The 21,264-nt window shown below is 40.3% G+C and overlaps 1 protein-coding gene across 1 annotated transcript in view; it reads right to left on the minus strand.

The window, feature by feature from the left end:
- Positions 1-1,805: 1,805 nt before the first annotated feature.
- Positions 1,806-21,264, minus strand: part of LOC127736663 (prestin-like) — a 38,987-nt gene continuing 19,528 nt past the window's right edge. Inside the window, exons 7-8 of the mRNA XM_052247225.1 lie at positions 2,762-2,816; positions 1,806-1,949 (exon numbers count right to left, since the gene is read on the minus strand). Coding sequence (XP_052103185.1) covers positions 1,831-1,949; positions 2,762-2,816 — 174 coding nt within the window. The 3' untranslated portion in view covers positions 1,806-1,830. The remainder of the gene's footprint in view (positions 1,950-2,761; positions 2,817-21,264) is intronic.

Raw genomic sequence — 21,264 nt, forward strand, 5'->3', positions numbered from 1 at the left:
TCAGAACGTCGCCATGCGACGTCCACAAAGAGTCATCTTTTAAAAACGAGAAAATAAAATATTTTACAAGCATTCATTTCTTAAAAAATGAATAGTAAGCATGGACTAATGTCAAATTGTTCTAAATATTTGAAGAAATAAAACAAAACATCTGTTATTCGATTTTTAAGGATGTGAATTTAAGCATGGATGCAATTTGGGTACTCCTCATTACAGAAATATGGATTGTTTGGAGGTTGGTTCAAACCCATTTTTATATGATTCAATATGGATTCAAATTCAAATTGGTGTAACTATATAGTAAATAAGGATACATCTACAAAATAAACACAGAATGGAAACTTTTGTCTGGATCATAAATAAACGTAGGTGAAAAAACTGTCAAAATAGGTGCAATTTGGGTACCCTCACGTTATATTTTTCCCTTTAATATCAAATTCACCTCGTAAAAATTAATTCAGCAAACATTGGGTCTATCTCAATGTCACAGCAACCCTACGACAAAAAAACAAACAAAAGACAAAAGTCTAATTATCCTCAATGTTTACTTAGTTTATCCAAATGTATCAGTTCTTTACCTAATATTAAAACCTATTTAAATATCGAAAGTAAACCAGGAGCAACAAGATGTATTTTAGGCTCGATATATGTCATGGTTATATTTTTAAAATATTTCTATCTAAAAATAATCTTTATCATTCCTAAAAAGGGAGAAAAGACACCAAGAGAACAAAAAATGATTATTAAAAATGATTATTAAAAATGATTATTCAGAAATAGTTAATGACTTACAATCATAAAAAATCTTTACTTTTTTATTGTTGATGGTTGATGTTTTAACGCCACTTTCAGCACTCTTGATTACATCGATGCGCCAGTTTTTATCGAAAGAAGCCAGAGTGTCCGGAGAGATTCGCCAACCTTCGGAAGGAAAACTGGTAATCCTAGTCGAATATAATTGATGTCGAAAGCACCTGCTAATTATTTTTTATTGATCTATTGAAAATGAAGTTTAGCACCTTCATCTACAGGCACTTGTCTCAGAAAAAATATTCCTATATACCTTAATGTAACACAAGGTACTTAACTCGCATTTTTGAAAAATATATATAGGAATTTTTCAGAGACAAGTGCAAGTGCCTTCAACCAAGCTATCTGCACTCTCCTATGACTGCACTCTCCTATGACTACATGTCCCCACCTTTTAGAAACTGACAGATGTTTTTATGTTGAAGCTTTTGATTTGGTACGTATACATCTACATATGTATGGTGATTTTAAATACTAGTGATGTAAAAATGGTTTCAAACTTCAAGTGCTGGTAATAGACCTGAAACAGCAGTAATTTGTGGAGCATATTGTTATGTCAAATTGTATGTTAATTTGAATTTTGAGAATCATGACAACACATACAGTTAACATAGCAGGTAACATAATTATATTCAGGACTTACAAACTATACAATCCATTGGGGTCACATAATAAATAAGAAGATGTGGTATAAGTGCCAATGAAACAACTCTCCATCCCAGTCACAATGTATAAAAAGTACATAAGTATGCCTGGCCTTTATTTCAATCATGTGCGTGGCCACTTCATGTCATCGAATTTCAAAGAAAGGGTAATCGATCGATGGTTTTCTTTATGACGATCCTCTTTTATAAATAAACACACGGTGAAAGGAATGGTACAAAATGTATGTAGAAAATGACAACTTCCAATTGCATGCAATAGATATAGGAAGATGTGGTATGAGTGCCAATGAGACAACTCTCCATCCAAGTAACAATATTTATTATTCAACACAGTTGAAAATTTATAAGAATTGTATTAAACTTGTAAGCCTGATCTCAGTTTTTTATGTGTAAGTATACAATTCACTGTTAAATATACTGTTTCTTCATAATCCTTCATAAAGTCTGTAGATGTCATCATGGTTGTAACAGTATCTGTGAAATATATAAAAACAAAACATTTATAACAAATATGATGCATTTATTTGATGCACTTCTATCTAATCAGAGTTTTACTTTTGCTACAGATATTATAGATAGACAAAACACGGGGATGTGTGCAGAAAACATACCTCGTACTTTCGTGCCTGTACCCATATCAAAAATACGACGATGTGGTACGATTACTAATGAGACAACTCTCCACTAGAGACCAAATGACGTAGAAGTTTGCAAGTCGGGCTATCTGGACCATGTGTTGGTCAATATCAAATTTAAGCTAAACAAATTGTATAGACACCTGTCTGATGTTGAAGGTAAAACTAGTAATTTTACTGCTACATATATGTAAATGTCTTTCTATTATTTGTGTCATTGGATTGCTGTCTCATTAACGAACATTCCCTATTTATAAAAAAAAACAGTCTATTAATAATTGAAAATGTTAAAATGTAAGAGATGTAAGCCATATACAGTAAATTAATCGACAACAAACGACAATTACACCTGCTGCAATATGTTTTTCTAACATATATTTAAACATTCAGCACAAATAATAAAGGTATGAGAGAGAACTGGTGCTTTATTGTACATCATTACATATATGTAATTATTGAAAAGAAAGGCTATGGTGTATCAATTCATTACACAAAATCCCTACAAGCACTTGGAAAACCAAGAACATAAATACAGCGCGTTTATTGTTGTTCTTCATGTTTATTACAATAAATAGACCAATACGAGTTGCAATGGTTTTGATACTACAAACACACAAGCTTATAGTTGAAGAGAATCGTTAAAGTACCCACCATTGCAGCTAGCTATAAATACTTGAATTCCAATGCTGTTATAATCTGTATATACCTAGAACATTCAGATACCATAAGCATTAGCATAATTCTCTCAACGTAATAACTGACTACTGTAAATTCAGAACTAATTGCAAGGTTTTTATTAATGCTAATAACGCGACTGGGTGACGTTCGCAATAATAGGAACTTGCATTATGATTTCTGATACATTTATCAGAATGCAGATCTTCCTGAAATCGCAATAAATAATCTCGCATTTTTGTCACTTCTTCAAAAATTGCAATAATAAATGCACGCAATAATATCTGCATTTTACAGTCTTTACAAAACTTTTAGGTAATTTGTGTGTAATGTACATGTATAACTAACGGAACCAATACACGTTATTAATAATGTAACCTATCAGATTTTCAGTGTTAAATAAAACGAAACATATGGTCATATGAAGTCTTACACAATAAATACACTAGACTCAAGCTGGCAGCCACTTTTAGCAGCCAATCAAGATAGCAGCCACTTTTTTCCAGCAGCCAATTTTGATGATATCTCTAAAAACCCAAAAACTATAACAGACTCGAATGTTCCAAAAATCTCAAAATCTAAGTTAAATGTAATTTAAGAGCGGAATTCGACAATTTCACGGCTTGTAGTGATTCTCAAAGGATTTTTTCGTTTTAAATACCAATAATGATAGCAGCCACTTTTTTTTCGAAATTATAGCTACCAATACGATATGTATTATTTTTTAACGTCTAAATGACCACAGATGTTCAGCCTTAGAAGTGAACGTTGAACAAACCAACACAAATGACGTCAGTAACTGAAAGCACTCACTAGCTTGATTTCTAAATCCGGCATATTGGTGTCAATGTGTATAGAAATATCTAGTTTCTGCATAACTAATATATGTGCAGTTAGCCGCCGGTTCGATATTCTATATCCAACTAGCTGTGAGCAGTCGGTTCAATATTCAAACTTATTTGAAAATCATAAAAAATTGAGAGTTAAGAGGAGTGAAAAAATATGTAGGAAATCGTTTTATGACCCCTTCAAGCTGTCGTAAATTCTCGTTGTCCTCGAATATAATCCCTTATGTAAGTTGCATAATTGTCTTTATGTAAAATATAATTTTTATCAATAAAACAACATTGAAGATGTATTTTATATACAATATTTCTTAAAACAATTGAAATATAACCTTAACGCTAGAAACATTTAAAAAATATCAATAGAAATATTTATGGAAAGCCCCCACCTGTCCCAAAAATTGTATAGTAAAAACCTACCAACTTTGAACCCCAACAATTTCCGAATGGGCCTAACTCCCAAAAATTCATTTCAGTGTGGCCTTCCCCAAGTTATTACCTTTCATTTGAGCCATGTCCGGTGGCGAACTTTACCGTACAGCGCTGGCGAGGCTTACCGAAAGAATATAGGGTGTATACATATTTTTTTCCTAAACAGCAACTTTGAACCCCAACAATTTCCGAATGGGCCTAACTCCCAAAAATTCATTTCAATGTGGCCTTCCCCAAGTTATTACCTTTCATTTGAGCCATGTCCGGTGGCGAACTTTACCGTACAGCGCTGGCGAGGCTTACCGAAAGAATATAGGGTGTATACATATTTTTTTCCTTAACAGCAACTTTGAACCCCAACAATTTCCGAATGGGCCTAACTCCCAAAAATTCATTTCAGTGTGGCCTTCCCCAAGTTATTACCTTTCATTTGAGCTATGTCCGGTGGCGAACTTTACCGTACAGCGCTGGCGAGGCTTACCGAAAGAATATAGGGTGTATACATATTTTTTTCCTTAACAGCAACTTTGAACCCCAACAATTTCCGAATGGGCCTAACTCCCAAAAATTCATTTCAGTGTGGCCTTCCCCAAGTTATTACCTTTCATTTGAGCCATGTCCGGTGGCGAACTTTACCGTACAGCGCTGGCGAGGCTTACCGAAAGAATATAGGGTGTATACATATTTTTTTCCTAAACAGCAACTTTGAACCCCAACAATTTCCGAATGGGCCTAACTCCCAAAAATTCATTTCAATGTGGCCTTCCCCAAGTTATTACCTTTCATTTGAGCCATGTCCGGTGGCGAACTTTACCGTACAGCGCTGGCGAGGCTTACCGAAAGAATATAGGGTGTATACATATTTTTTTCCTTAACAGCAACTTTGAACCCCAACAATTTCCGAATGGGCCTAACTCCCAAAAATTCATTTCAGTGTGGCCTTCCCCAAGTTATTACCTTTCATTTGAGCTATGTCCGGTGGCGAACTTTACCGTACAGCGCTGGCGAGGCTTACCGAAAGAATATAGGGTGTATACATATTTTTTTCCTTAACAGCAACTTTGAACCCCAACAATTTCCGAATGGGCCTAACTCCCAAAAATTCATTTCAGTGTGGCCTTCCCCAAGTTATTACCTTTCATTTGAGCCATGTCCGGTGGCGAACTTTACCGTACAGCGCTGGCGAGGCTTACCGAAAGAATATAGGGTGTATACATATTTTTTTCCTAAACAGCAACTTTGAACCCCAACAATTTCCGAATGGGCCTAACTCCCAAAAATTCATTTCAATGTGGCCTTCCCCAAGTTATTACCTTTCATTTGAGCCATGTCCGGTGGCGAACTTTACCGTACAGCGCTGGCGAGGCTTACCGAAAGAATATAGGGTGTATACATATTTTTTTCCTTAACAGCAACTTTGAACCCCAACAATTTCCGAATGGGCCTAACTCCCAAAAATTCATTTCAGTGTGGCCTTCCCCAAGTTATTACCTTTCATTTGAGCTATGTCCGGTGGCGAACTTTACCGTACAGCGCTGGCGAGGCTTACCGAAAGAATATAGGGTGTATACATATTTTTTTCCTTAACAGCAACTTTGAACCCCAACAATTTCCGAATGGGCCTAACTCCCAAAAATTCATTTCAGTGTGGCCTTCCCCAAGTTATTACCTTTCATTTGAGCCATGTCCGGTGGCGAACTTTACCGTACAGCGCTGGCGAGGCTTACCGAAAGAATATAGGGTGTATACATATTTTTTTCCTAAACAGCAACTTTGAACCCCAACAATTTCCGAATGGGCCTAACTCCCAAAAATTCATTTCAATGTGGCCTTCCCCAAGTTATTACCTTTCATTTGAGCCATGTCCGGTGGCGAACTTTACCGTACAGCGCTGGCGAGGCTTACCGAAAGAATATAGGGTGTATACATATTTTTTTCCTTAACAGCAACTTTGAACCCCAACAATTTCCGAATGGGCCTAACTCCCAAAAATTCATTTCAGTGTGGCCTTCCCCAAGTTATTACCTTTCATTTGAGCTATGTCCGGTGGCGAACTTTACCGTACAGCGCTGGCGAGGCTTACCGAAAGAATATAGGGTGTATACATATTTTTTTCCTTAACAGCAACTTTGAACCCCAACAATTTCCGAATGGGCCTAACTCCCAAAAATTCATTTCAGTGTGGCCTTCCCCAAGTTATTACCTTTCATTTGAGCCATGTCCGGTGGCGAACTTTACCGTACAGCGCTGGCGAGGCTTACCGAAAGAATATAGGGTGTATACATATTTTTTTCCTAAACAGCAACTTTGAACCCCAACAATTTCCGAATGGGCCTAACTCCCAAAAATTCATTTCAATGTGGCCTTCCCCAAGTTATTACCTTTCATTTGAGCCATGTCCGGTGGCGAACTTTACCGTACAGCGCTGGCGAGGCTTACCGAAAGAATATAGGGTGTATACATATTTTTTTCCTTAACAGCAACTTTGAACCCCAACAATTTCCGAATGGGCCTAACTCCCAAAAATTCATTTCAGTGTGGCCTTCCCCAAGTTATTACCTTTCATTTGAGCTATGTCCGGTGGCGAACTTTACCGTACAGCGCTGGCGAGGCTTACCGAAAGAATATAGGGTGTATACATATTTTTTTCCTTAACAGCAACTTTGAACCCCAACAATTTCCGAATGGGCCTAACTCCCAAAAATTCATTTCAGTGTGGCCTTCCCCAAGTTATTACCTTTCATTTGAGCCATGTCCGGTGGCGAACTTTACCGTACAGCGCTGGCGAGGCTTACCGAAAGAATATAGGGTGTATACATATTTTTTTCCTAAACAGCAACTTTGAACCCCAACAATTTCCGAATGGGCCTAACTCCCAAAAATTCATTTCAATGTGGCCTTCCCCAAGTTATTACCTTTCATTTGAGCCATGTCCGGTGGCGAACTTTACCGTACAGCGCTGGCGAGGCTTACCGAAAGAATATAGGGTGTATACATATTTTTTTCCTTAACAGCAACTTTGAACCCCAACAATTTCCGAATGGGCCTAACTCCCAAAAATTCATTTCAGTGTGGCCTTCCCCAAGTTATTACCTTTCATTTGAGCTATGTCCGGTGGCGAACTTTACCGTACAGCGCTGGCGAGGCTTACCGAAAGAATATAGGGTGTATACATATTTTTTTCCTTAACAGCAACTTTGAACCCCAACAATTTCCGAATGGGCCTAACTCCCAAAAATTCATTTCAGTGTGGCCTTCCCCAAGTTATTACCTTTCATTTGAGCCATGTCCGGTGGCGAACTTTACCGTACAGCGCTGGCGAGGCTTACCGAAAGAATATAGGGTGTATACATATTTTTTTCCTAAACAGCAACTTTGAACCCCAACAATTTCCGAATGGGCCTAACTCCCAAAAATTCATTTCAATGTGGCCTTCCCCAAGTTATTACCTTTCATTTGAGCCATGTCCGGTGGCGAACTTTACCGTACAGCGCTGGCGAGGCTTACCGAAAGAATATAGGGTGTATACATATTTTTTTCCTTAACAGCAACTTTGAACCCCAACAATTTCCGAATGGGCCTAACTCCCAAAAATTCATTTCAGTGTGGCCTTCCCCAAGTTATTACCTTTCATTTGAGCTATGTCCGGTGGCGAACTTTACCGTACAGCGCTGGCGAGGCTTACCGAAAGAATATAGGGTGTATACATATTTTTTTCCTTAACAGCAACTTTGAACCCCAACAATTTCCGAATGGGCCTAACTCCCAAAAATTCATTTCAGTGTGGCCTTCCCCAAGTTATTACCTTTCATTTGAGCCATGTCCGGTGGCGAACTTTACCGTACAGCGCTGGCGAGGCTTACCGAAAGAATATAGGGTGTATACATATTTTTTTCCTAAACAGCAACTTTGAACCCCAACAATTTCCGAATGGGCCTAACTCCCAAAAATTCATTTCAATGTGGCCTTCCCCAAGTTATTACCTTTCATTTGAGCCATGTCCGGTGGCGAACTTTACCGTACAGCGCTGGCGAGGCTTACCGAAAGAATATAGGGTGTATACATATTTTTTTCCTTAACAGCAACTTTGAACCCCAACAATTTCCGAATGGGCCTAACTCCCAAAAATTCATTTCAGTGTGGCCTTCCCCAAGTTATTACCTTTCATTTGAGCTATGTCCGGTGGCGAACTTTACCGTACAGCGCTGGCGAGGCTTACCGAAAGAATATAGGGTGTATACATATTTTTTTCCTTAACAGCAACTTTGAACCCCAACAATTTCCGAATGGGCCTAACTCCCAAAAATTCATTTCAGTGTGGCCTTCCCCAAGTTATTACCTTTCATTTGAGCCATGTCCGGTGGCGAACTTTACCGTACAGCGCTGGCGAGGCTTACCGAAAGAATATAGGGTGTATACATATTTTTTTCCTAAACAGCAACTTTGAACCCCAACAATTTCCGAATGGGCCTAACTCCCAAAAATTCATTTCAATGTGGCCTTCCCCAAGTTATTACCTTTCATTTGAGCCATGTCCGGTGGCGAACTTTACCGTACAGCGCTGGCGAGGCTTACCGAAAGAATATAGGGTGTATACATATTTTTTTCCTTAACAGCAACTTTGAACCCCAACAATTTCCGAATGGGCCTAACTCCCAAAAATTCATTTCAGTGTGGCCTTCCCCAAGTTATTACCTTTCATTTGAGCTATGTCCGGTGGCGAACTTTACCGTACAGCGCTGGCGAGGCTTACCGAAAGAATATAGGGTGTATACATATTTTTTTCCTTAACAGCAACTTTGAACCCCAACAATTTCCGAATGGGCCTAACTCCCAAAAATTCATTTCAGTGTGGCCTTCCCCAAGTTATTACCTTTCATTTGAGCCATGTCCGGTGGCGAACTTTACCGTACAGCGCTGGCGAGGCTTACCGAAAGAATATAGGGTGTATACATATTTTTTTCCTAAACAGCAACTTTGAACCCCAACAATTTCCGAATGGGCCTAACTCCCAAAAATTCATTTCAATGTGGCCTTCCCCAAGTTATTACCTTTCATTTGAGCCATGTCCGGTGGCGAACTTTACCGTACAGCGCTGGCGAGGCTTACCGAAAGAATATAGGGTGTATACATATTTTTTTCCTTAACAGCAACTTTGAACCCCAACAATTTCCGAATGGGCCTAACTCCCAAAAATTCATTTCAGTGTGGCCTTCCCCAAGTTATTACCTTTCATTTGAGCTATGTCCGGTGGCGAACTTTACCGTACAGCGCTGGCGAGGCTTACCGAAAGAATATAGGGTGTATACATATTTTTTTCCTTAACAGCAACTTTGAACCCCAACAATTTCCGAATGGGCCTAACTCCCAAAAATTCATTTCAGTGTGGCCTTCCCCAAGTTATTACCTTTCATTTGAGCCATGTCCGGTGGCGAACTTTACCGTACAGCGCTGGCGAGGCTTACCGAAAGAATATAGGGTGTATACATATTTTTTTCCTAAACAGCAACTTTGAACCCCAACAATTTCCGAATGGGCCTAACTCCCAAAAATTCATTTCAATGTGGCCTTCCCCAAGTTATTACCTTTCATTTGAGCCATGTCCGGTGGCGAACTTTACCGTACAGCGCTGGCGAGGCTTACCGAAAGAATATAGGGTGTATACATATTTTTTTCCTTAACAGCAACTTTGAACCCCAACAATTTCCGAATGGGCCTAACTCCCAAAAATTCATTTCAGTGTGGCCTTCCCCAAGTTATTACCTTTCATTTGAGCTATGTCCGGTGGCGAACTTTACCGTACAGCGCTGGCGAGGCTTACCGAAAGAATATAGGGTGTATACATATTTTTTTCCTTAACAGCAACTTTGAACCCCAACAATTTCCGAATGGGCCTAACTCCCAAAAATTCATTTCAGTGTGGCCTTCCCCAAGTTATTACCTTTCATTTGAGCCATGTCCGGTGGCGAACTTTACCGTACAGCGCTGGCGAGGCTTACCGAAAGAATATAGGGTGTATACATATTTTTTTCCTAAACAGCAACTTTGAACCCCAACAATTTCCGAATGGGCCTAACTCCCAAAAATTCATTTCAATGTGGCCTTCCCCAAGTTATTACCTTTCATTTGAGCCATGTCCGGTGGCGAACTTTACCGTACAGCGCTGGCGAGGCTTACCGAAAGAATATAGGGTGTATACATATTTTTTTCCTTAACAGCAACTTTGAACCCCAACAATTTCCGAATGGGCCTAACTCCCAAAAATTCATTTCAGTGTGGCCTTCCCCAAGTTATTACCTTTCATTTGAGCTATGTCCGGTGGCGAACTTTACCGTACAGCGCTGGCGAGGCTTACCGAAAGAATATAGGGTGTATACATATTTTTTTCCTTAACAGCAACTTTGAACCCCAACAATTTCCGAATGGGCCTAACTCCCAAAAATTCATTTCAGTGTGGCCTTCCCCAAGTTATTACCTTTCATTTGAGCCATGTCCGGTGGCGAACTTTACCGTACAGCGCTGGCGAGGCTTACCGAAAGAATATAGGGTGTATACATATTTTTTTCCTAAACAGCAACTTTGAACCCCAACAATTTCCGAATGGGCCTAACTCCCAAAAATTCATTTCAATGTGGCCTTCCCCAAGTTATTACCTTTCATTTGAGCCATGTCCGGTGGCGAACTTTACCGTACAGCGCTGGCGAGGCTTACCGAAAGAATATAGGGTGTATACATATTTTTTTCCTTAACAGCAACTTTGAACCCCAACAATTTCCGAATGGGCCTAACTCCCAAAAATTCATTTCAGTGTGGCCTTCCCCAAGTTATTACCTTTCATTTGAGCTATGTCCGGTGGCGAACTTTACCGTACAGCGCTGGCGAGGCTTACCGAAAGAATATAGGGTGTATACATATTTTTTTCCTTAACAGCAACTTTGAACCCCAACAATTTCCGAATGGGCCTAACTCCCAAAAATTCATTTCAGTGTGGCCTTCCCCAAGTTATTACCTTTCATTTGAGCCATGTCCGGTGGCGAACTTTACCGTACAGCGCTGGCGAGGCTTACCGAAAGAATATAGGGTGTATACATATTTTTTTCCTAAACAGCAACTTTGAACCCCAACAATTTCCGAATGGGCCTAACTCCCAAAAATTCATTTCAATGTGGCCTTCCCCAAGTTATTACCTTTCATTTGAGCCATGTCCGGTGGCGAACTTTACCGTACAGCGCTGGCGAGGCTTACCGAAAGAATATAGGGTGTATACATATTTTTTTCCTTAACAGCAACTTTGAACCCCAACAATTTCCGAATGGGCCTAACTCCCAAAAATTCATTTCAGTGTGGCCTTCCCCAAGTTATTACCTTTCATTTGAGCTATGTCCGGTGGCGAACTTTACCGTACAGCGCTGGCGAGGCTTACCGAAAGAATATAGGGTGTATACATATTTTTTTCCTTAACAGCAACTTTGAACCCCAACAATTTCCGAATGGGCCTAACTCCCAAAAATTCATTTCAGTGTGGCCTTCCCCAAGTTATTACCTTTCATTTGAGCCATGTCCGGTGGCGAACTTTACCGTACAGCGCTGGCGAGGCTTACCGAAAGAATATAGGGTGTATACATATTTTTTTCCTAAACAGCAACTTTGAACCCCAACAATTTCCGAATGGGCCTAACTCCCAAAAATTCATTTCAATGTGGCCTTCCCCAAGTTATTACCTTTCATTTGAGCCATGTCCGGTGGCGAACTTTACCGTACAGCGCTGGCGAGGCTTACCGAAAGAATATAGGGTGTATACATATTTTTTTCCTTAACAGCAACTTTGAACCCCAACAATTTCCGAATGGGCCTAACTCCCAAAAATTCATTTCAGTGTGGCCTTCCCCAAGTTATTACCTTTCATTTGAGCTATGTCCGGTGGCGAACTTTACCGTACAGCGCTGGCGAGGCTTACCGAAAGAATATAGGGTGTATACATATTTTTTTCCTTAACAGCAACTTTGAACCCCAACAATTTCCGAATGGGCCTAACTCCCAAAAATTCATTTCAGTGTGGCCTTCCCCAAGTTATTACCTTTCATTTGAGCCATGTCCGGTGGCGAACTTTACCGTACAGCGCTGGCGAGGCTTACCGAAAGAATATAGGGTGTATACATATTTTTTTCCTAAACAGCAACTTTGAACCCCAACAATTTCCGAATGGGCCTAACTCCCAAAAATTCATTTCAATGTGGCCTTCCCCAAGTTATTACCTTTCATTTGAGCCATGTCCGGTGGCGAACTTTACCGTACAGCGCTGGCGAGGCTTACCGAAAGAATATAGGGTGTATACATATTTTTTTCCTTAACAGCAACTTTGAACCCCAACAATTTCCGAATGGGCCTAACTCCCAAAAATTCATTTCAGTGTGGCCTTCCCCAAGTTATTACCTTTCATTTGAGCTATGTCCGGTGGCGAACTTTACCGTACAGCGCTGGCGAGGCTTACCGAAAGAATATAGGGTGTATACATATTTTTTTCCTTAACAGCAACTTTGAACCCCAACAATTTCCGAATGGGCCTAACTCCCAAAAATTCATTTCAGTGTGGCCTTCCCCAAGTTATTACCTTTCATTTGAGCCATGTCCGGTGGCGAACTTTACCGTACAGCGCTGGCGAGGCTTACCGAAAGAATATAGGGTGTATACATATTTTTTTCCTAAACAGCAACTTTGAACCCCAACAATTTCCGAATGGGCCTAACTCCCAAAAATTCATTTCAATGTGGCCTTCCCCAAGTTATTACCTTTCATTTGAGCCATGTCCGGTGGCGAACTTTACCGTACAGCGCTGGCGAGGCTTACCGAAAGAATATAGGGTGTATACATATTTTTTTCCTTAACAGCAACTTTGAACCCCAACAATTTCCGAATGGGCCTAACTCCCAAAAATTCATTTCAGTGTGGCCTTCCCCAAGTTATTACCTTTCATTTGAGCTATGTCCGGTGGCGAACTTTACCGTACAGCGCTGGCGAGGCTTACCGAAAGAATATAGGGTGTATACATATTTTTTTCCTTAACAGCAACTTTGAACCCCAACAATTTCCGAATGGGCCTAACTCCCAAAAATTCATTTCAGTGTGGCCTTCCCCAAGTTATTACCTTTCATTTGAGCCATGTCCGGTGGCGAACTTTACCGTACAGCGCTGGCGAGGCTTACCGAAAGAATATAGGGTGTATACATATTTTTTTCCTAAACAGCAACTTTGAACCCCAACAATTTCCGAATGGGCCTAACTCCCAAAAATTCATTTCAATGTGGCCTTCCCCAAGTTATTACCTTTCATTTGAGCCATGTCCGGTGGCGAACTTTACCGTACAGCGCTGGCGAGGCTTACCGAAAGAATATAGGGTGTATACATATTTTTTTCCTTAACAGCAACTTTGAACCCCAACAATTTCCGAATGGGCCTAACTCCCAAAAATTCATTTCAGTGTGGCCTTCCCCAAGTTATTACCTTTCATTTGAGCTATGTCCGGTGGCGAACTTTACCGTACAGCGCTGGCGAGGCTTACCGAAAGAATATAGGGTGTATACATATTTTTTTCCTTAACAGCAACTTTGAACCCCAACAATTTCCGAATGGGCCTAACTCCCAAAAATTCATTTCAGTGTGGCCTTCCCCAAGTTATTACCTTTCATTTGAGCCATGTCCGGTGGCGAACTTTACCGTACAGCGCTGGCGAGGCTTACCGAAAGAATATAGGGTGTATACATATTTTTTTCCTAAACAGCAACTTTGAACCCCAACAATTTCCGAATGGGCCTAACTCCCAAAAATTCATTTCAATGTGGCCTTCCCCAAGTTATTACCTTTCATTTGAGCCATGTCCGGTGGCGAACTTTACCGTACAGCGCTGGCGAGGCTTACCGAAAGAATATAGGGTGTATACATATTTTTTTCCTTAACAGCAACTTTGAACCCCAACAATTTCCGAATGGGCCTAACTCCCAAAAATTCATTTCAGTGTGGCCTTCCCCAAGTTATTACCTTTCATTTGAGCTATGTCCGGTGGCGAACTTTACCGTACAGCGCTGGCGAGGCTTACCGAAAGAATATAGGGTGTATACATATTTTTTTCCTTAACAGCAACTTTGAACCCCAACAATTTCCGAATGGGCCTAACTCCCAAAAATTCATTTCAGTGTGGCCTTCCCCAAGTTATTACCTTTCATTTGAGCCATGTCCGGTGGCGAACTTTACCGTACAGCGCTGGCGAGGCTTACCGAAAGAATATAGGGTGTATACATATTTTTTTCCTAAACAGCAACTTTGAACCCCAACAATTTCCGAATGGGCCTAACTCCCAAAAATTCATTTCAATGTGGCCTTCCCCAAGTTATTACCTTTCATTTGAGCCATGTCCGGTGGCGAACTTTACCGTACAGCGCTGGCGAGGCTTACCGAAAGAATATAGGGTGTATACATATTTTTTTCCTTAACAGCAACTTTGAACCCCAACAATTTCCGAATGGGCCTAACTCCCAAAAATTCATTTCAGTGTGGCCTTCCCCAAGTTATTACCTTTCATTTGAGCTATGTCCGGTGGCGAACTTTACCGTACAGCGCTGGCGAGGCTTACCGAAAGAATATAGGGTGTATACATATTTTTTTCCTTAACAGCAACTTTGAACCCCAACAATTTCCGAATGGGCCTAACTCCCAAAAATTCATTTCAGTGTGGCCTTCCCCAAGTTATTACCTTTCATTTGAGCCATGTCCGGTGGCGAACTTTACCGTACAGCGCTGGCGAGGCTTACCGAAAGAATATAGGGTGTATACATATTTTTTTCCTAAACAGCAACTTTGAACCCCAACAATTTCCGAATGGGCCTAACTCCCAAAAATTCATTTCAATGTGGCCTTCCCCAAGTTATTACCTTTCATTTGAGCCATGTCCGGTGGCGAACTTTACCGTACAGCGCTGGCGAGGCTTACCGAAAGAATATAGGGTGTATACATATTTTTTTCCTTAACAGCAACTTTGAACCCCAACAATTTCCGAATGGGCCTAACTCCCAAAAATTCATTTCAGTGTGGCCTTCCCCAAGTTATTACCTTTCATTTGAGCTATGTCCGGTGGCGAACTTTACCGTACAGCGCTGGCGAGGCTTACCGAAAGAATATAGGGTGTATACATATTTTTTTCCTTAACAGCAACTTTGAACCCCAACAATTTCCGAATGGGCCTAACTCCCAAAAATTCATTTCAGTGTGGCCTTCCCCAAGTTATTACCTTTCATTTGAGCCATGTCCGGTGGCGAACTTTACCGTACAGCGCTGGCGAGGCTTACCGAAAGAATATAGGGTGTATACATATTTTTTTCCTAAACAGCAACTTTGAACCCCAACAATTTCCGAATGGGCCTAACTCCCAAAAATTCATTTCAATGTGGCCTTCCCCAAGTTATTACCTTTCATTTGAGCCATGTCCGGTGGCGAACTTTACCGTACAGCGCTGGCGAGGCTTACCGAAAGAATATAGGGTGTATACATATTTTTTTCCTTAACAGCAACTTTGAACCCCAACAATTTCCGAATGGGCCTAACTCCCAAAAATTCATTTCAGTGTGGCCTTCCCCAAGTTATTACCTTTCATTTGAGCTATGTCCGGTGGCGAACTTTACCGTACAGCGCTGGCGAGGCTTACCGAAAGAATATAGGGTGTATACATATTTTTTTCCTTAACAGCAACTTTGAACCCCAACAATTTCCGAATGGGCCTAACTCCCAAAAATTCATTTCAGTGTGGCCTTCCCCAAGTTATTACCTTTCATTTGAGCCATGTCCGGTGGCGAACTTTACCGTACAGCGCTGGCGAGGCTTACCGAAAGAATATAGGGTGTATACATATTTTTTTCCTAAACAGCAACTTTGAACCCCAACAATTTCCGAATGGGCCTAACTCCCAAAAATTCATTTCAATGTGGCCTTCCCCAAGTTATTACCTTTCATTTGAGCCATGTCCGGTGGCGAACTTTACCGTACAGCGCTGGCGAGGCTTACCGAAAGAATATAGGGTGTATACATATTTTTTTCCTTAACAGCAACTTTGAACCCCAACAATTTCCGAATGGGCCTAACTCCCAAAAATTCATTTCAGTGTGGCCTTCCCCAAGTTATTACCTTTCATTTGAGCTATGTCCGGTGGCGAACTTTACCGTACAGCGCTGGCGAGGCTTACCGAAAGAATATAGGGTGTATACATATTTTTTTCCTTAACAGCAACTTTGAACCCCAACAATTTCCGAATGGGCCTAACTCCCAAAAATTCATTTCAGTGTGGCCTTCCCCAAGTTATTACCTTTCATTTGAGCCATGTCCGGTGGCGAACTTTACCGTACAGCGCTGGCGAGGCTTACCGAAAGAATATAGGGTGTATACATATTTTTTTCCTAAACAGCAACTTTGAACCCCAACAATTTCCGAATGGGCCTAACTCCCAAAAATTCATTTCAATGTGGCCTTCCCCAAGTTATTACCTTTCATTTGAGCCATGTCCGGTGGCGAACTTTACCGTACAGCGCTGGCGAGGCTTACCGAAAGAATATAGGGTGTATACATATTTTTTTCCTTAACAGCAACTTTGAACCCCAACAATTTCCGAATGGGCCTAACTCCCAAAAATTCATTTCAGTGTGGCCTTCCCCAAGTTATTACCTTTCATTTGAGCTATGTCCGGTGGCGAACTTTACCGTACAGCGCTGGCGAGGCTTACCGAAAGAATATAGGGTGTATACATATTTTTTTCCTTAACAGCAACTTTGAACCCCAACAATTTCCGAATGGGCCTAACTCCCAAAAATTCATTTCAGTGTGGCCTTCCCCAAGTTATTACCTTTCATTTGAGCCATGTCCGGTGGCGAACTTTACCGTACAGCGCTGGCGAGGCTTACCGAAAGAATATAGGGTGTATACATATTTTTTTCCTAAACAGCAACTTTGAACCCCAACAATTTCCGAATGGGCCTAACTCCCAAAAATTCATTTCAATGTGGCCTTCCCCAAGTTATTACCTTTCATTTGAGCCATGTCCGGTGGCGAACTTTACCGTACAGCGCTGGCGAGGCTTACCGAAAGAATATAGGGTGTATACATATTTTTTTCCTTAACAGCAACTTTGAACCCCAACAATTTCCGAATGGGCCTAACTCCCAAAAATTCATTTCAGTGTGGCCTTCCCCAAGTTATTACCTTTCATTTGAGCTATGTCCGGTGGCGAACTTTACCGTACAGCGCTGGCGAGGCTTACCGAAAGAATATAGGGTGTATACATATTTTTTTCCTTAACAGCAACTTTGAACCCCAACAATTTCCGAATGGGCCTAACTCCCAAAAATTCATTTCAGTGTGGCCTTCCCCAAGTTATTACCTTTCATTTGAGCCATGTCCGGTGGCGAACTTTACCGTACAGCGCTGGCGAGGCTTACCGAAAGAATATAGGGTGTATACATATTTTTTTCCTAAACAGCAACTTTGAACCCCAACAATTTCCGAATGGGCCTAACTCCCAAAAATTCATTTCAATGTGGCCTTCCCCAAGTTATTACCTTTCATTTGAGCCATGTCCGGTGGCGAACTTTACCGTACAGCGCTGGCGAGGCTTACCGAAAGAATATAGGGTGTATACATATTTTTTTCCTTAACAGCAACTTTGAACCCCAACAATTTCCGAATGGGCCTAACTCCCAAAAATTCATTTCAGTGTGGCCTTCCCCAAGTTATTACCTTTCATTTGAGCTATGTCCGGTGGCGAACTTTACCGTACAGCGCTGGCGAGGCTTACCGAAAGAATATAGGGTGTATACATATTTTTTTCCTTAACAGCAACTTTGAACCCCAACAATTTCCGAATGGGCCTAACTCCCAAAAATTCATTTCAGTGTGGCCTTCCCCAAGTTATTACCTTTCATTTGAGCCATGTCCGGTGGCGAACTTTACCGTACAGCGCTGGCGAGGCTTACCGAAAGAATATAGGGTGTATACATATTTTTTTCCTAAACAGCAACTTTGAACCCCAACAATTTCCGAATGGGCCTAACTCCCAAAAATTCATTTCAATGTGGCCTTCCCCAAGTTATTACCTTTCATTTGAGCCATGTCCGGTGGCGAACTTTACCGTACAGCGCTGGCGAGGCTTACCGAAAGAATATAGGGTGTATACATATTTTTTTCCTTAACAGCAACTTTGAACCCCAACAATTTCCGAATGGGCCTAACTCCCAAAAATTCATTTCAGTGTGGCCTTCCCCAAGTTATTACCTTTCATTTGAGCTATGTCCGGTGGCGAACTTTACCGTACAGCGCTGGCGAGGCTTACCGAAAGAATATAGGGTGTATACATATTTTTTTCCTTAACAGCAACTTTGAACCCCAACAATTTCCGAATGGGCCTAACTCCCAAAAATTCATTTCAGTGTGGCCTTCCCCAAGTTATTACCTTTCATTTGAGCCATGTCCGGTGGCGAACTTTACCGTACAGCGCTGGCGAGGCTTACCGAAAGAATATAGGGTGTATACATATTTTTTTCCTAAACAGCAACTTTGAACCCCAACAATTTCCGAATGGGCCTAACTCCCAAAAATTCATTTCAGTGTGGCCTTCCCCAAGTTATTACCTTTCATTTATGCCATGTCCGGTGGCGAACTTTACCGTACAGCGCTGGCGAGGCTTACCGAAATAATGTAGGGTGTATACGTATTTTCTTCTTCTTAAAAGCAACTGTAAACCCCAAGACACATTTGAACAGTTATGTACGGCAAAAGTCGCAACAGGACATGTCACAATTGAAAGGTCATACATCAGAGCAAGGTGCAAGGAAATATACGTTTGGGGGTTAGAACCTTCTGGGAATTGAGGTTCAAAGTTGCTGTTAAATTATTTGTTTACGTGTCTATCGTTCATTATTTAGGAAATCCTCAAAAGGAAATAAATGATACGAAATCAGTACAGATCAAATGAATTCTTTTTCGGGGGTTAGAACCTGAAACTACTGTAAAAAGGCGACCGACAGAAGAACTGTTACAAGATGTTGCTGAACTGAAATCTTTAACGGATCTTATCAAAACAAATCAAAAGACATTATCTGATCTTAATGAAAAGACAATCGAAATTATTGAACAACAAGAAGAAATCGACGAAGACATTAAAGAAGTTGACAGATACGAGTTAGAGATACAGATTGCTATCACGAAAATTGAGAAGTACTCTCAAAGAAGTACGTCTGTCAAAAATCAATCCGCATTAAACACGTGCACTCAAGCACCGTATTTCATATATACACTAACCCCAGCGTAGAAGAACATACAAATCCGATAACTTTCAACTCAAAACAAACGAGCGTAAGCCAATAAGACATGTCAAATCATGACAACAAATTGCCTAAACCCAACCTACCCACTTTTGGCGGAAATGTACTAGAATTGACAACCTTATGGGATACATATTATTCTGTCGTACATGAAAATCCTTCATTGAGTGGCGTACAAATATTGCGCTATCGGAAATTGCAACTTTACGGAGAAACTATCCACTGTATATCGGGAATGCAAATTACAAGTACAAATTATAACCAAGCAATACATATTCTACACGAGAGAATTGGCCAACAACACAACATTGTACACGCATATACATGCAAAACTTGCTAAATTTGCCGGCACCATAGCACAGAATTAAAGGACTAAAATTGTTCAGTGACACGATAGAAAGTTATAAACGTGAACTATGAGGAATTGCCGATATCAAGAATAGTACGGATGCCAATTGATACCAATAATACTGAAAAAAATTCCATGTTTGGTCAGAAAAAAACATTACTCAAGTCACGGTGATGATGATATCTCAAGATTACACAAAGCAGTAAAGAAAGAAATTTGTATACGAGAGGCCACTAATGCCAATCCTATTGAAACCGACATTATCTCAACAGCATTGTTGGTAACAGGAATTCAAACACAAGATGAAGGTCAACATGGTCTAAAGAAAGTTACGACAATAGTACATTTCAGACTGTGTTTTCCGATGAATTTAAAGTCACTAATATTAAGGCCCGCACAAAAATCTTCAAGGAATAAAATTAAAAGTTTCGATAATTATAAGGTTTCGAAATGTAAGTTACAATATAGCCTCCGATAAGTAAGACACGTCATACCAGCATTTGCCGTAATAATTTACAAAATAGAAATTCCACTTCGAATGAAGATAAAACCTAATCAAACCTAACATAACCGGCGAATGGAGATTTTCTAAGTACAGAAACAAAGAGCATCGCTTTTCATTCTGCTCTAACAGCACCTACCAAAGTCTATCAAAATTTGCCGTAGCGCCCGAGTGATACCATGACGAAAGTGGTTTGACTAACATATCATACTTGAATAAAGGCACATAAAACTCATTTATTTCACAATAAGTGGTGAAATGGTATAGTAAGTAATCCAATTTCTGCATTTCTTCAGGAAAGAAGATTAGGTATGCAACCTGGAGAAAGCGACAATATCAGTTGAGATCGAAAGAAAAGAAAGAATTCCGATGGAAGTAATAATTGTTCCAAAAACTGCCCTACCAATACATTTGAAGAAACGTGTAAATATCAACAACTTGACCTATTTACGAGGATTACAATTTTACCACCCAGTCACAAGCGAAAAAAAGTACAATATATCTTGCTTTTCCTTTAATGTATCAAGAATTGTTTCCAACTCGTCCTATTCCGGTTTTTCTTCTGATTCACTCTTCTCGTCAAATCTTCTTAAAATCATAGAAACTGCGCTTCTGTGTCTCGCTCAAATAGATTTAAGCTTTGTAGTCATCTTCTTCTGGTCACGCTACCAATATCGTAAAGTGGTTTTACTAAAACTGCATTTGTAATAAGAAAGACGTCTAAACTGTATGAATTTGTATTGATGACTAAAGAACAAGATAACGTCATAAGTTAAGACGTTGGATATACAATAATGCCGCGTTACGTTCACGTTTTCTTCTGCGCGTGATTTCCAACATTCTCCGGCCCATGAAAAGTGAAAATTCTTAAATTTAGAAAATAATCAAAGTCTCTCCCTTTAAATAAATAACATGAAATTACCTTTAAAGTCCATCATAAACATTAAAACGTTTACCACAGTTTTTTATAGTACGGTGTCACATTTATTTCACTT

This window comes from Mytilus californianus, unplaced genomic scaffold (genome assembly GCF_021869535.1).
Source record: "Mytilus californianus isolate M0D057914Y unplaced genomic scaffold, xbMytCali1.0.p SCAF_35, whole genome shotgun sequence".
In the NCBI taxonomy this organism is placed as follows: domain Eukaryota; kingdom Metazoa; phylum Mollusca; class Bivalvia; order Mytilida; family Mytilidae; genus Mytilus; species Mytilus californianus.